This window comes from Grammomys surdaster, unplaced genomic scaffold (assembly GCF_004785775.1).
Source record: "Grammomys surdaster isolate TR1022 unplaced genomic scaffold, NIH_TR_1.0 219, whole genome shotgun sequence".
NCBI classification, from domain to species: domain Eukaryota; kingdom Metazoa; phylum Chordata; class Mammalia; order Rodentia; family Muridae; genus Grammomys; species Grammomys surdaster.
Window position 1 is genome coordinate 2,871,077 of NW_021604664.1, and position 16,285 is coordinate 2,887,361.

Here is a 16,285-nt window from a genome sequence, read left to right on the forward strand (position 1 = left end):
ATCTATCTATCATCTATCTATCTATCATCTATCTATCTATCTATCTATCTATCTATCTATCTATCTTTCAATTTTTTTTTTTACAACATCTCTTTATGTAGCCCTGGGTGTTTTGGAACTTACTATTTAGTTCAGGCTGCCTCAGACTCACAGAGATCTACCCTCTGCCTTCTGAGTACTGGATTAAAGGTGTGAGCTACCATGTCCAGCTTGGTGACTTTTGACTATAGGTTGAAGGATGGACAGGCCGTGCACAACCAGCTTTCCTGGACAATGCACACTCCTTTTTATTTTTTTCCTGTCTAACTGCTCAGACCAGGGCAGAGTCTCCCTGAATTCCTGCTTCATTGACTTAGGTTTGTAAATTTGCTTCAGAAAACGAGAGATGCTAGAGTCTCTGAGAAGGTAGTGTTAAGTCAGCTGGCCAACCCAACCCTCCCTGTGTCTTGTCACCAGGGAAATCTTGAGAGCAGAGTCAGGTGCTCAGACTTCTCTATCTCTGCTTTCTGCAATAAAGCTATGCAGGATAAACCTTTTTTTAGCAGCTGGACACAGCTGGAGGCTGAAATAAAAAATGTGAACTTGTTTACCTGTCTGGGCTCCGAGGAAGGCCTCATGCGGGCAGCCTCTGTGCTCCTGAGTCACAGCATCAGCCAGCCAGGGGAGATGAATTGCACCTCTGTGTTGGTCCAGGCACATGCATCGAGGGTTGTGATGGAAGCTGGCCAGATTTCACCACAGTCTCAGACAGGCTGACATGGGGGCTCAGCCTAAATGCTGGAGTCTTGTTCTGTGGTGATTTGAATAGGGAGTGGCACTACTTAGAAGGATTAGGAGGTGAGGCCATATTAGGGTAGGTGTAGCCTGGTTGGAGGAACTGTGTCACTGAGGGTTGACTTTGAGGTATCAGAAGCTCAAGCCAGACCCAGCAGCTATCTCTTCCTGCTGCCTGAAGATGGATGCAGAGCTCTCGGCTACGTCTCCAGCAGCATATCCATCTGCATGCTGCCATGCTCCCTGACAAGGTCGTAAACCTCTGAAACCGTAAGCAATTCTCAGTGAAGTGCTTTCTGTTTATAAGAGTTGCTGTGGTCATGGTGTATCTTCATAGCAATAGAACACTGCCTAGGGCTCCTTCCATATAACACAGGTGTGCTTCTCCCCACCACTGGGCCCTTCCTGTAGATGCTCACTGAGTCCCTGCCAAACAAAGAACAGGACCCACATCCCAGTCCAGAACCTGAAGGGTGTGACCAGGAGACACAGGTGGGATTATCATCATCATCATCATCCTCACAGTATGGATCTCTCTTTAGGACAGGGACATGAGTGGGCTCCTAGCCAAGAGTGCTTGGATCCCTTCTGCAGGAGAAAACTGGGTGAGTATTTTGGTTTCTTGTCGTTGCTGCAGAGCCCGTGACTCCCTCTGCTCAGGAATTAGGGCAGGACGGTTTTGGTTTCTGAATGCCTCCCCTCCATTTAAATTGGATGCTCTAATCTCCTTCCTCTTTTGTCCTAAATTTCCCTTAGTGCAGCTGCTTCACAGCTGTTGCCTCCTGCTCTGAAGAAGGCTGAGGGTCGAGCTGGTTGCAGGGACTCATCTCCCAGGAGGGACAACAGAGCCACAGATATGTCCTACCCAATGGGTATGACAAAGGGGTCAACTGTGCCCTTTGCTGGCCATGGTAGGTAAGAGCTGGGCATATTGTTTACAGAAAGAAGTCCAGGCTAGGCCAGCAGCTAGGCTGGACACAGTCACTCAGAAAGTGAGCACTAATGGCCTGCCATGTGCCAGGCATAGGGACATTCGAGACAACAATCTATTCATTTGCTTGCTCATTCACTCATTTAACAATTGGCCACCGAGTTCAAGGCCAGTGCTCAGAGGTCAGAGGTCAGGTCTGACTCCTCAAGATTCTAGCCCACAGGATGCAACCTTACGGGTAAGGCTCAGGAACACGATTGTGCTATGCAGTTCCTCTGATCCTCCCTTCGAGTCTGGTACCCCAAGGACTGCCAAGGGAAAGTGAGGGCAGCAGGGTGGAACTGAGAACCCGTCCAGGCCTCCACAGAATGGGGCTGCAGGGATCTGGGAGAGTCTTTGCCCACTGATGGTGCTCCCAACACCGGTTCCCTTTGCCACGTGAGGGTTGCATCCTGTTGCCTTGGTCTTGTCTCTCCTCACGCCCCTTATTCCACTGGTCCAGGAGGAGATGGCAGCTAACTGTGGTATGGCATGGGAAAAACAGCTGTTTGCCATCTCGTCTCTAGCAAGACTGTGGAAGCAGGACAGAGACTGCCATCTGGGCTTCTTCTAGCCATCAAAACATCTAAATGACCTACATACTCACCGCTCACACTTTGTTCTCAAAGAAATAGAAGTCAAATGACTAGCCATTGGTTTGCCTTCTCTGCAAACAAATGGCCATGAAAGACTCTCAAAATAACCTGCAATTCAAGAGAATCCATTTCTAGTTGATATTTAACCTTAGAGTTTATAGTGATTCCAGATGCTAATGATAAAAATAGCTAACACACCTCTCCACTAACAAACACTCGACAAGTACATGCCTGGCTGCTGGCAGGGGTGAGAATGGGCTATAAGCGTCAGCCTAGGCTTCAGCTGTTGTGGCCAGTGCTACCAGAAAGGATGGTGTCCAGGGGTGCCCTGTGTGTTACAGAGCCAGGAAAACAGACAGGGCTATCATAGCACGATTCAAAATACACACAAATAATTCATCTTGGTATGATGTCATAGTGCTGTAAATAATGAATTTTCACTAATGCCGGACTTCCTCACCCTGCAGGCAGGCAGTGGGAGCATAGCAAAGCCTGGACAGCGGGGACTGGAGGAAACAAACACGGAGCTTCCATACTAGTGTCCTTTAAATAACAACCTTGTTCCCTACAGAGGCAAAAAGGGAGAGGCCAAACTGGCTGTGCCCACTGGATGGACCTGGAAACCCATGTGTCTACTGGCTGTCAGTGGGGCTGGCCATGGGTATGAAGTTCCAGGTCCAAACAGGCAGCCTGAATTTACTGGAGCTGCCTGAGAGACTAGCCCAGGCTGCGCAGGACAGCAGGCTGGCCCTTGCTCAGGAGTTCTGATTCCTCTCTTATCTCCCTGGGGTCCATCTTTGGCTGCAAACCTGAGTGCATGAGCACACCAAGTTCACTACTCACCACACCCACTCTGAAGCCTGAGCAGACTGCTGCAGCATCCCCAGGCTGAGGGTGACCACAGGGCAGGATGCTATTTGCTTGTCCAGAGGGCCAAGGGGCCTGCGGGAGTGGTAGGGTGCACACTCCTGACAGCACTCCCTCCACACAGCACCAGCTACCTGGCAGGTCCTGTCTCTTGGTGCCACCACGGGTGCCACTACCAGAAGCTTGGACTTGATTCATCTCTGTATGAATATTCATGCAGCATCCAGCAGACTGTCATTAATATTCCAAGAAAGGGAAAAGAATACCTGTCCTCATTTAATGAGTTAAGAGGGAGGTCAATCTGCAGCTTATGACTACTGCATCTTCCTATGGGCTTCCAAGCTTGTCAAGATGTCCACCCTACCCTCACTCCTGCCCCATCCCACCCTCTGACAGATGACCCCTCAAAGTTCCTGCCTGCCTTACTGGCCATGCCTTCCTGATCAATCCAGCTCTCTCCTTCAGCTTCAGACCGGCCTCACCCCATCCTTTCTTTCTAGCTTTCTCTGTAACTCCAGCCCAAAGCCTCGACTTTTTCCCAACCTGCCTGGGAGTGCTTACCTACACCCCTGGTCCCATTGTAACAAGACACCAAGGGCCGTGTACCAACTCAGCAAGCTTGTTTATAGGCCCGAGTTCTCAAGTAGCTGACACAGCCTTGCCCCTAGACCTGGTCAGTGGTTCACACAGACTCCCCTGTCCTTCCCAGGGTCCACAGTTAGATACAACCCCAGGCTCGAGTAACATCAGCTATAAGCCAGACCTCCAGAGAAGAGGGTATCTGCTTTATTCCCTGCTGTTCCTGTTGATCCAGGCGCTCCCGAGGACCCAGGCTCTAGAGGGCTTGGGCTGGCTCAGGATGGGACTTGGCTTAGCTATAACCCCTGTCCTGGGAGATGGTCACAGCTGGCCCCACCAGAGATAGATGAGAACTCTGTCCTAGACCTTGGCTTATGGGAAGACTGGTCATATCTGGGGAGTAGCTGCTGTTTCTTTGGGATGAGATTTCCTAGGGCTGACAGTATCAGAGTCCTCAAAGCAGAGCTCGGCAGCACCACAACCCGTGCCTCCTGCTTGGGTCCACGGCACCCTCCTATGGCTGCTCTCCTGCAGGAGACTAGAAAAGCAGTGCGGGAGTTGGTGGGGTGGGGGGGTTGGGGATGGGGTGGGGTAGCTGGCCAGGCTGAGAAGGGTCACCTGGCAGCCTGAGCCCTTCAGTCTGCCACCCCGGCCCCAGGCGCAGTGCGGGCCACACAACTTTGCCTGAGGCCCCATGTGACACAGCTGCCAACAGGCCTGGGCAAGCAGCCTGGCGGGGTGGGGGAGGGGCACTGGGCCCCAGATCGCTGAATCAGCTGCTCTGGACCATCCCTGCCTGGGCAAGGCTGCTGCTGGGGGGCAGGTCCCTCTTTTGGGAACTGTTGGGGAGGCAAGCCAGAATGCTGGGATTTCCGGAAAATCTTCCCTGCTTGCTTCTGCCTGGGACTGCTGTTTCCTGAGAGCTAGTGCCTCTAGGGGAGGGAAGGCTTCCTAGGAGGGCCGGGCATAAGGGGACCCTTCTTTCTAAACAAGACCAAAAACGGATAAGAGAAAGGCACCCTGCCGCTGTGGATCTAGCACGTTTTTTGTCCCCAGAAAACGCTGAATCAGCATGTGAAGGCGCCGCCGCTCCCTCCCTTCCCCCTCACACGCTGGCAGGGACTGGGCCTTCCCAAGGTCAGGGGACATCAATAACCGCAGCTGAGTCTGTGGCGGCACAGGTCTGTGCTCTGGGTTGCCCCTGCCATCCTTGGGAATAGGGACCATCTGGCTCTCTTCCTCACACTACCCTGGGAAGGTCACAGGCACTGTGTTTGTGGCTCCACCAGAGACTGCAGAAGCTGCTACTTGGTACAGGGGCAGCAAATGGGTGTTAAGAGCCGCTAGTCCATCCCAAGCCTGGGGCCCTGGAGCACCTGCCTTCTCATTTCTACAAATCCCCAGCGCGGCGCCCTTCTTGTCACCAGCCCTCTGCTAGCTCTTTAGCTCTGATCCCATTTGTGACTGAGAATACATATTTTCTCCCCAGGGTTGTAGGTAATAAAAGTGCCGCTGCTCTGCACCTCACATGGGTAGACAGGACTGGCTTCAGGCTTTCTTTCCATCTGTGCTTCCTACAGCTGGCTGAGCCCGCTCATCTCCACTCCTTTGGCCCTAGCTCCCAGCCATCTTGTCTAGAGACAAGTCCCAGGTCTTCATAGGCACAGTCCTCTCTCCTTAGATGCCCCTTTCTCGTGGTGCTGAGGTGTAGACTCATCCTCCAGGAAGACCCAAAACCCAGCTCCTGTCTCTCAAATTAACACCTAGCCCCAGACACTGCTCCCTAAGTGCTCTTCCTTGGTCTCCTGAGCCAGCTCTAGCTGGGCAGCTCTGCAAACCTCAAAACTGTCCTAGCAGGCGGCTGGATTCCTATCCACTCCTCCCTCCCATCCCTTGGGTAGCAGCAGCCCCTTGCCTTCCCTTCCTCACAAAGTCAGTTCACAAGGCTAGCATGAAAGCTGTCCCTGTCGCCTTTTCTACCTCATGGCATCAGGGGCCTAGGGTACAGCAGCTGACCAGATGGGTGGCTTTATTACTGCTGATCCTGTTTCAGATCCAGCCACTGAGGACTTCTGTCGGCAGGTCCATCCTGTCTGTGTCCAGGTCTGGCCCTATTATCTCCCTTGCCCTTGACTTCCCCTGCCCTGCCTTCAGCAGGCAACTCATTCCCATTTTTATATTCTTATGTGCTGCCTAAATAAACAAACAAATCTACCTGAAACAAGGCATTTTAGCAGAATGCCCCAGCCTGGGGAGTAGTTCTAAAGTGTCTCGATACCCTGCAGAGACACAGTTACTACTGTTGTTTCTTGAGCTATGCAAATGGATGGCTTCAAAATGCTGCCTTACCCAGGACCTAGATCACTGCCTGGCTTACATGTCTGCCACAGAGGGCAATCTCCAGCCTTCCTCAGACAGGCTGCAGCCCTAGGTACAACTCAAAATGTCACCTAGAGCCACAAGCGTAACACACTAAAAAAACAGTGCTAATGTCCAATGTAACCCACAAACTCAGTCCTGCTGATGAGAGAAGCCAGGAGTTGCTTCACAACCCCCCAGTATCAGAAGGGCTCTTGGTTATCAGGAGGAGCTAGCTCAACCAGGGTCTTCTAAGGCCTTGTGACACTGCTAGGAAGCCATAGCTTCTAGAGCACAGAAGAGGTCAGTAACCTTAGTGCACAACTCCTGGTCCTCAGCTTTTTTGAGTCTGAGCAGCTTGTTCTCCAGAGCCATGTTCCTTGTGCTCAGTGACCTCTCAGTCTGGAGGCTCCACTGGGCAGTTAGGATGGCATCTACCCAAAGAAGGTGTTAAATCTTGGTTTCTTGCTCTTCCCAGCCAAGGGACAATGGAAGACACTTCAGGTCTTTGGAAGCCAACTGTCTATTGCATATTCAGCTCTGGGTTCCATCCTCAACACTGTAAAATGAACCAACCAACCAACCAACCAACCCAGCCACTCACTACTTCAGACCCATAGAAAACAAAGCAGTCTAGGGAAGTTTCTGGAAAGTACATGTTGTCTCCTCAGGCATGATCAGTGGCTTAGAGCGCCATGCGTTACTGTCACTGCATAACCACCCTCATCATGCCTATCTGTTATTGAGCCCAGCTTTGGATTCTTGGATAAGTGTGCTAACCTCCCCCCAACCCCTTCTCCTCGGGACCTGAGCTGACTGGGGCAAAGGATTTTGCAGTTTACTCTTAGCAAAAACTAAAATTTGAGTGGGGCCTGCTGGTTCATTCCTTTAATTCCAGGAGGCAGAGACAGGTGGATCGCTATGAATTTGAGGCCAGCCTGGCCTGAACAACCTAGGCACATAGTGAAACCCTATCTCAAAAACAAAACAAACTCAGTGCTGGAGAGATGGCTCATTAGTTAAGAGTACTGACTATTCTTCCAGAGGACCTTGGGTTGGTTCTTAGCACCACATGGTTGTTTACAACCAGCCATCTATGACTCCGGTCCTAAAGTGACTGTTGTCTTCAGGCCTTTGTGGATACTAAGTCACACATGGCACCCATACATTCAGGAAAAAACACATATTCAAAACAAAAATAAACCATCTTTTAAAATACATAGACAGACAGACAGGGACCCAACAAACCTCAAGCTGGATATGGTGACTCATGCTGGTAATCACAGCAGCCTGAACAAGTTAGTGAGACCCTATCCCCTTCCTCAAAATCCCTGTAACAGGGCTGAAGAGATGGCTCAACAAATAAGAGCACTGGCTGCTCTTCCAGAGGGTCTCCATTTTACATGGTGGCTCACAACTGTTTAACCCAGTCCCATAGACTCTAATACTTTCTTCTGGGCTCCATGGGTACCAGGCATGCAAAAGGTGCACAGACATATATGTAGGCCAAACACCCATACACACGAAATAGAATTATAAAAAAAAATCCCTCAGTAACACAACCCACAAACACACTTAAAAAAGAAACCTGGCTTCCTGTTTCTCCCAGCATGCAGACATTGCATCTTCAAGTGTACACAGCACCCTCAAGCTGCTCCCATCCTTTCTGGAAAGCACCAGAAATCCAGCCCTCACTTTTATTGACCAACTCAACTCTAGGTCCTTGGCAGACCACTTAACTGTAGAACCACTGGTTTTGAGGCTTCAACACTCAGCATTAAAATTTACTGCTTTCAAAACTCAATTCTATAGGGAACAGTTTCTATGACATTGTAAATGACATCTTTTGAAAAGGATAAGATTTCCGGCTTCACAAAGACACCAGTACTGTCCCCACACACTTGTCCAACATGTGTGAGCCTCCAGCACAGCAAAACTTAAGCAATCACTCCATCAGCACATTAAAAAAATAGGTTTAATGCAGGTGATTGATTCATCTCATCAAGAATTTAACAGGCACTCAGGGCACTGGGCAGCTGGGTGTGCAATGAGTGACAAGGTCCCATCATCCATCCCACAACCAGCCCTGACACACCCACCATCACCCAGAAAAATGGGGTTTCAGGCCACTCTGAGGAACACGAGCTGATTAACAAAGAACAATGTTGCTCTGGGGGAGAGTGGGATTTAGTGCAAACAATTCTCTGCAGCAAGCAAACAGCAGCAGGGTCCACTGGGAAGGCACCTCATCTGCTATCCTGGGAGGCAGACAGACTTCCTCCATGAGCCCTCTTGCTAGACCAATGGCGACAGCTGGCTACAAGTTAAAAAGCTAGGTCAATGGTCCTACCTCTTTGTTCTCTGTTTGTGTTTCTTATGTTTCTCATCAATGGAATACAATTGGTTTTCTTGGCAGGGTAAAGTCAAAGGAGGCAACCCCATGCCCAGAGTGTGGGGTGACAATCTGGGGTGAAGCATGTGTTAGCAGGATATGCTCACTGTCCTGCCCCTGGAATTACTACTGAAACCACTTCACTTGCCACCCAGGTCCTTGTCACCAGTGAGAGCCATATCCTACCCCTGACAGAGGCCAAAGGTGCTCAGGTGCTCCGTCTTTTATCTCACAAATCAGGCCTAACAGCATGTGGGAAAGGTGCAGCTAGCCCATCCAGGCGGCCCATGGGGCTGGTAAATACCATTGAAGGAGTACAGTTTGCTCCTGTTTTCCACGGGTCTGGCCAAGACTCTGGGAGGCTGCTGGAGGGCTCATCCCTCAGAGACAGTAAAGCAGTGTTAAGCAGAAGTGTTGTTCTAGGCTCTTTCAGTTTGTAGAGCTCCAGCCTGGCTTGACACACAGACCTGCCCGGGGTGTGGACCAGCCCCTGCTCTGGAGGCCAAGCCTTGGTGCCTGTGCTCCCAGGGACCGGCCAATCCCGTACATGCTGTCCTGCTAGACTGCATCTATGCAAACCACGGTGACTCTGTGGCCTGACTCGGGGTTCAAGACTGACATGGCCACTTGTGACAGTAGAGAGTGGTCCATGAGCTTAGGACCACTCAAAGTGGGAGCAGTTAGTGGCAGTAGTGTGTCTGCTTGTATAGCCAGATGAGTCCCTGAGGCTACAGCCAGGACAGGGTACATAAAGAGGCTGTGCAGGACAAACACACCCCTTCGTGTCCCACTGGTTGGGCCTGGTGTTGGTGAGAATGTCACACAGAAGGTCTCAAAGGTGCAGAAGAGACATGGGCCACCCACTGGACAACCTGAAAACATACAGGCAACCCAAGGCAAGAGGCTAAAGGGGATATCACATCTGGGAAAGTACACAGGAAGGAAGGATAGCACAGAAGCCAACAGGGAGACGGCGTGGTATCCCCTTACAGAGCAGTCTCAGCCCTTTTCTTCCCTCAACGGAAGTGTGTGCTTCAGGCCTTACCTCTGGGATGGGGGAGAAAAAAAAAAAGCCCCTACCAGCCCCACCCTCCAAGGAAAGAAGCTTGATATGGCCCAATCAAGAGCCCCATGGAGCCCGGGCCCTCACATGTCCACAAAGACCATGAAGCACCAGCCCAGCCCGCCGACCAGCAGCATGGTCACATGGATGCCGTAGATGAGCAGCTCGTTCATGAGGCGGAAGTCCACACGCCTGCGCCCCAGCAGCAGCAGCAGCACTGACAGCTTGAGCTGGAAGCGCAGCAGCACACGCACACCCAGGTACTGCAGGCAGAAGAGCGCCGCCAGTGCGCCCCAGAGAGCCGCTGTGAACAGGCTGCAGCTGAAGTAGAGCAGGAAGCGGATAAAGCCGTAGAGCCATCGGGTCTTGACATACACATCGAAGTTGTTGTACTTGGTGCGAGCCAGGTGAGAGGCTCTCACTGGTCCACAGGCTGCGTGCAGGCAGGTGGTGTGTGGGCCGTGGAAGGAGCGCACCCGCCGCGGGATGGGCATGACCGGCATCGGGCCCGGGCGGCAGTGCTATTTTACAGTGGTGGTGCAGTGTCCAGGTGGCTAGCATAGGTACCATCAGCATCTAGGAGCCCTCAGCTGAGCCTTGGGGGAGGTGTTGGCCTGCAGGAAGAGATACAAGGAGAGTGCCAGGTGAGACTTCCTCAAGGCTGTCCCTGTCTGTAAATCAGTTGCATCCCAAGATTATCCCCTTACTCTTTTCATATGTCCACAACCTGTGCAGGCCAAAGGTTAGCATTCTACCTGACTGTGCTGAGAAAGGAAAGCAACAGTGTCCCTCTCAGCAGCGGCTGGCCAGAGAGGGTCCCCTCTAAGGGCTGCCAGCGACAGAACGGGGACAGTAGAGCTCTAGCTAAGCCCACTCCTTACAGCTTCTTGAAGACCCCATGCACTCCGCTCCTGGCCCATTACTCCACAGTACTTCCACAGTGATTTATCTAATGACAACCTCCTTCAAGGACACTCCATGCAGAATCACAGAAGGATTGAGATGAAGACCCACATTGCAAGACCCTGAGGTTACTTGCTGGGCCTGACTCTGGCATTATTTTGGCAGATTACCACCTCACCTCCCACTGCTCTCGTTCTGTAAATGGAGGCACCAAGACCTCTTCCCTGGGGGCTGCATGTACACAGAAGCATTGCTGGCTTGTCTAGGATGGGCATAGTGCCAGAGTTCTCCAAACTGAGACACAAAGAGAGGAGAAATGGCGTGTGGTTCCTTGTTTCACCAAGCAAATGTCATTTGCAGCTGCCTATGTTAATTTGCAGATGGGAAAAAACCCTAAATTTCAAACTATACGACACTAGAGGCCAAAAGTTGGTAACAGGATAGGGTAACATCGCCAACAGGGTTTTGTGATTTCCACTCCATCAGCTTCCTTCACCGCCGCAGGTCCCGAGCAAATGGCCGCCAGTGCAGCTGGCCGAGACGCAATGGGAGGAAACCTGTCCGGAGTCAGGGAGGTTTAGCAGTTTTACCCAGCTAGACAGGGCAATGGCCCTCATTCAGGCGTGTCACTGGACACCGCACAGGAGGGGTTTGCATTCTGCAGCAGCTGTACTAGGGTGGAGGTGCAGGCCATGGGGCGGCCCGGCACCGGGGCACGCGTCTCTGCGCACAGGACCCCAGAGTAGGAGGTCCAGCTCTCCAGGGCCCACTAACTCGGCGCGTGCAGAGACGGCCCTCACAAGCCCGTCCCCGGGATACGCGCGACCCCGGCCCTCAGCACGCGTTCTCGGCGGGCGCCACTTCCGGTGTCGGGGCGCCGTTGCCGTGGAGACGGCCCTCAGGTCCACGGCCGGTACCCGCCCGTCCTCGGCCGCTCACCCGGTGCCCTCTCCGTGGCGGTGCCGGTGTCCGGAACCATGCGGCAGGCCGACGGCGCTGGGGACCAGGCCTGCGGTTGAGCTTGTGCCCCGGGGGTGCGACGCCAGGGCGGGCACATGCCGCCGAAGATGGGGTCGCTTCGCGCGGCCCTTCAGTTGCCCCGGGCTGGCTCTGGCCCGGAGGAGAAGGCGCGCCCGGGCCGGGCCGGAGGCGTTTGTCCCAGCGTGGGAGCCGTAGTGTCGTCCCTCGGCGGCCACCGTAGCGCGGTCTTCACGCCCCCTCCGCCCGCGCCGCCGACACGGTGAAGCCTCGCAGCGCCCGCCGCGGGCTCGCGCGGAACGTCCAGGAATTCAACACTATCAGAGGACGCGCGCTCGTGTGCGCGCGCCGCGAGCCGTTTATGACGTCACGGCCCGCGGCCTCCTGCGCAGGCGCAGATGGGGGATCCAAGGGCGCCTAGGCTGGTCGCCTCCGTGTCACTGCGCGTGCGCGCGTGTGGGAGGGGCTTTCTCTCTCAGGTGTGAGCTAGTTGTCGCCTTTCTGGTGGTGCGGTGGAGCTCCGTTCTCTTGTGTGCCAACGAGCGCCGCTGGCACCCAGAGAGCAGAGACGGTTGCAGATGAAGCGATCTAGGGCTTTAGGGGTACTCTCTGTGGAGCACAAGGATCCTGGAAGCGCCAAAAGAAAGAGTTAAGCTGGTGTGTCACCGGCCTAAATGACCTTGCCTGGGTCCTACAAGCAGATGCCGTGGGTTTCAGCTAAAAGTTGATGTGTGCGTTTGTTGTTAGGGTGTGGAGGGAAGGTAGGGTCAGACCATCATCCCATGAAGGACCAGAAAATAGCTTTACGGGTTATCCCACATTGACTCTCCTGCTTACCGACGCCCAGGCGTCAAGTGCAAGTGGTACCCACTCCCCAAGGAAGGGAAATGAAAGTGCAGAAAAGGCACCTTTGCTCTCCACAGAGAACACTTGGAGACCCCAGCCTACTCGAGACCAAGAGAAGCTGCAAGTTGTGGCTTGTGCACCTCCTGCCTGTACCGCCCACAGATAAATGAATGCATGTAAAAATAAGTGAATTTTGTCATACACTCCTTTAATCCCAGCACTCAGGAGGCAGAAGCAGGCAGATCTCTAAGTTCTATGCCAGCCAGGTCTACTTAGAGTATGTCAAACAAACATCTTGGTTCAGTGAGATGGCTTTGTGGGTAAAGGCACTTGCCACCAAATTGACAATCTGAGTTCCATCCTTGGTACCCACATAGGTACTAAGGCACATAGGTGAAAATCGATGCCCTCATGTTGCCTTCTGACGTTCACACACACACACACACACACCATGCGCACAGAAGTAATGCTTACAATAAGTCTTCTTAGTTGATAGGAAGTCAACTGGAGCCCCTGAACTATGTGACCCTGTCTCAAAACAAAAAGAAACATTCTCATCCTGGTGTGAGTTTCTGTCACCCTGGAGTAAGGATCTGTTTTCTTCACTCTCCCCTCCTTGGTACCATGACACATTCCAGGGCAAAGTCTTGTTTCTCTACCTTTTCTGTCCCTCTGTCCTCTTGTCCTCTTCCACTTGCTCAGCCATGTTCCTCCTGTAAGACCCACCCCTCAGTCCTCTTCACCTCTGACTATCTCTCTCTCTCTCTCTCTCTCTCTCTCTCTCTGAGGTTGGGCAGGTAGCTGCTGCTGACTGCTGCTGGTCTCACTCTTGTTCAGAGTCCTCTAATCTCAGATCACTGAATATAGACTGAAAGCACTCAGAACGTCTCACTAAAGGATGCTTCCTGTTACCTCCACTCTTGCTTTGTTACTTCTTGGAAGTGTAGGGTACCACCATGGAACTGATTCCAGAATCCTCTGAGGACCTGAAGCCTAACCACAGCAGGGTCATCCCCAAGGATAGGACTGAGTCCCAGTTGTTCTGTTTGCTGCAGGCCAGTCCTACCATAGAAAGTCAACCTGAAGTCTCTGTCAGCTTCCACTCTGTCTGTGCTGGGCTTCCCTGTGGGCAAGTGCTGGACTGTGGCCTGGCGCCACCTGCTGGGACAGTGCAAGTGGTGTCCTAGGACTCTTAAAGATGTTATAATCCAAACCCAGGCATGGGGCCCAGGGGACTAAGGCTCATCTGTGTCTGTGGCTCCTTTGGTGTCATCTTTACAGAGCAGTCAAAGCTGGGTAGTATCAGGGACCCAGTGGTCCTCTTGCTGTCTGCACTGGCTGAGAGTGAATGCAACCCTTACTTGAAGTAATGTTGTCCTCACTTTGAGCTTCTCCTGTGATCAGAGTGAGGAGACAGGCTATCTGAATTCATATGAAGTGCTTCAAGGACAACACCTTACCCTCCATTTTACTGTCAAGGCGCGAGATTTTTCTTAAGTTGGGCTTGACTCCAAAATTAAGATAATTACTATGTGGATATTTGCTATGTGGCATGTGTGTCCTTCCACGTCGCCTTCACATCAGCTACATGATGTTACAACACATCATGTTGTAACATGCTGTAACAGGTGTCACTCGTCAACTCTGCACGCTATATAGCCCACTGTTTATTGGTGGCCCATTCCTTACTGGCCCTTGGTGACAGAATTTCAACCTCTTGAGACAGTGATAGTTCTTGATAAAATCCCCTGGTCTCTTGTATCCCCGACACAATTACTCCTTTACCCCAGAAGTCCAAGAAAGATGCCCTTCTCAGGCTGCGGTCATGGTAGAAATGGCAGATGTTTGCCAGGAGGTGGTGGTGCATACCTTTAATCTCAGCACTCCAGAGGCAAAGACAGGCAGATCTTTGAGTACGAGGCCAGCCTGGTCTACAGGATGAATTCTAGGACAACCAGAGCTACATAGAGAAACCCTGTCTTGAAACATCAAAAAACAAAAAAATGATGCTGAGCTTCCCGCCTGCACTGTGTCCCAGCCACCAATTCTAGCCAAGGGTGAAGTCTCAGCCTCCCTGAGTCTTAGTTTTCTTGTCTGTAAAGTGGGGAAGCAATACACAAGCCCTCACAGAAAGTCATGGACCTAGCTTTGCTGGTTCAGTAGAGCTGGCAAAAGATGGCCTGGCCACAGCAAGGCTCATCTTTCACTGTTGCTCCAGAGGCAGCACTAGGATAGCCCTGTGTGGTCCCCTCCGTGAGGACCACTACTCCGTACTGCCCAGAGCTGAGTGACTTAGGAGGCCAGGTCACAGTGCTCATTGTGGTACCCTCCCTGTCCTCACAGATCTCTCCCAGGAACTGGAGGGATGGCATAACAGCTGACCGTTGCCACCTTGAGCCCTGTAGGGAGGAACCAAAGGCGTCTGGCCAGCAGCCAATGACAGCTTGCTCTCTGCAGTGAGATGACCCAGAAACACTGCCAACCTGGGAACACTGCAAGTCCTTTCTCCAGTTGACAGTCCAAACATCCTTTCTGCAGCTTGCAAAAGAAACTCCAGGACATATTTCAGCCCCACCTTGCCCCAGCTCCTGGCTTGTAGAACTGGGAGGGAGAGAGTACCCGTGAGATGAATTATGTTCTGCACATCTGTATGTTAAAGCCTAACCCTTAGGGCCTTGGCATGTAACTATTTGGAGACTAAGGCCTTGAAAGAGGTCAGTACTGTAAAATGGAGTCTCTTTGATGATAGGCCCTAATCCAGGATGACTGGAGATCATGCTACAGACAAACATACAGAGGAACACGCATGTGTGTGTGTGTGCGCGCACACACACACACACACACACACACACACACATACGCGTACACAGGAGGGATGGGCAGATGAAGTGAAGGCTGGGATGGGAGGCAATGGATACTTGCTGTGTAAGCTGCCTATCTGCCTATCTCTAGGCATTTGTTACAGCAAGAGGTGTAGATTAGTCCATTCCCCACTCCTCTTCTTTTTTTTTTTTAATTTATTTTTTATTTTGGTGGCACTAAGGGTTCAACCAGAGTTAAGCATTCTGGGCCAGTACTCTGCTCTTGTTGTATTCCAGTGAAGTCCACCACTCTCTGTGTGATGCCATTGACCTCAGACAAGGAACATTCTGAGCTATAGGCCACACAGGCCAATAGACTCCACAGGGCATCCTCTTCCTGGGTACACACTAGCCACCCTTGTTCCCCCAGGTAAGGAGGGCATGTGGTCCCAACATCCTCTGTTTGTCCCTCAGTACCTTCGCCTCTCAAGTACCTCATCATTCAAAGTCTTCACACACTGTCCGAGCCACCACCACCCTGCACTTTAGTCACCCTGTGAGTTACTCTCCCAGCTACATTGCTGGGAGCCTCAAGCGAGGGGCTTGTGGGCCAAGGCTGCCTCTGCTCTCTGCTCTGCTCCGGTGTGAACATGCATGGAACAGGCTCGTTCCTGTCTGTGGCTGTTTGGTACCATCCTGACAGCATTCAGAGCTGGGTATCTGTGTCAGGAACCCAGTGGCTGTCTTGCTATCTGCACCATCTGAGAACAGGATCAGTCATCCTTTGAGACGAGTGTCTTTCTCACTTTGTGTTTCTCTCTTCTATGATTTGAGTAAGGAGATAGGCCACATTAATCTTTATAAACTACTTCAAGGAAAACAGCTTAGCCTCCATTTTACTGACAAGGACAGAGCTTGACTCCAAAATGCAGGACTAACCCACATCTTGTGGAGATTTGCTTTGCACCATGTGTACCCTTTTACATACTTGCCTTGTGAAGAACATTCAAGATAGAGGTTGGAGGGTAATAGGACTCAGGCTTGCAAGGCCCAAGGGCCTCAAGATGCATTAACCTGCCCAGGTCCCACCACACAGGAGGACAAAGACTGCCTTGGATGCTGAGGAAACACCCGGACATGCCTCTGGATGCTTTGTGA

At 52.0% G+C, this 16,285-nt stretch overlaps 2 protein-coding genes across 2 annotated transcripts in view; both read right to left on the minus strand.

Moving 5' to 3' along the window:
* Window positions 1-668, minus strand: part of Nacc2 (NACC family member 2) — a 78,035-nt gene extending 77,367 nt beyond the window's left edge. Inside the window, exon 1 of the mRNA XM_028772919.1 lies at window positions 591-668. The gene's annotated coding sequence lies outside the window, so the exon portion shown is untranslated. The remainder of the gene's footprint in view (window positions 1-590) is intronic.
* A 7,432-nt stretch (window positions 669-8,100) lies between these two features.
* On the minus strand, window positions 8,101-11,785 carry Tmem250 (transmembrane protein 250). Its single transcript, XM_028772864.1, has 2 exons — window positions 11,442-11,785; window positions 8,101-10,213 (listed from the first exon to the last, which is right to left on the minus strand). Exon 2 carries the CDS (start codon window positions 10,100-10,102, stop codon window positions 9,683-9,685), a length of 420 nt encoding a protein of 139 aa, XP_028628697.1. The 5' UTR covers window positions 10,103-10,213; window positions 11,442-11,785; the 3' UTR covers window positions 8,101-9,682.
* Between the last annotated feature and the right edge of the window lie 4,500 nt (window positions 11,786-16,285).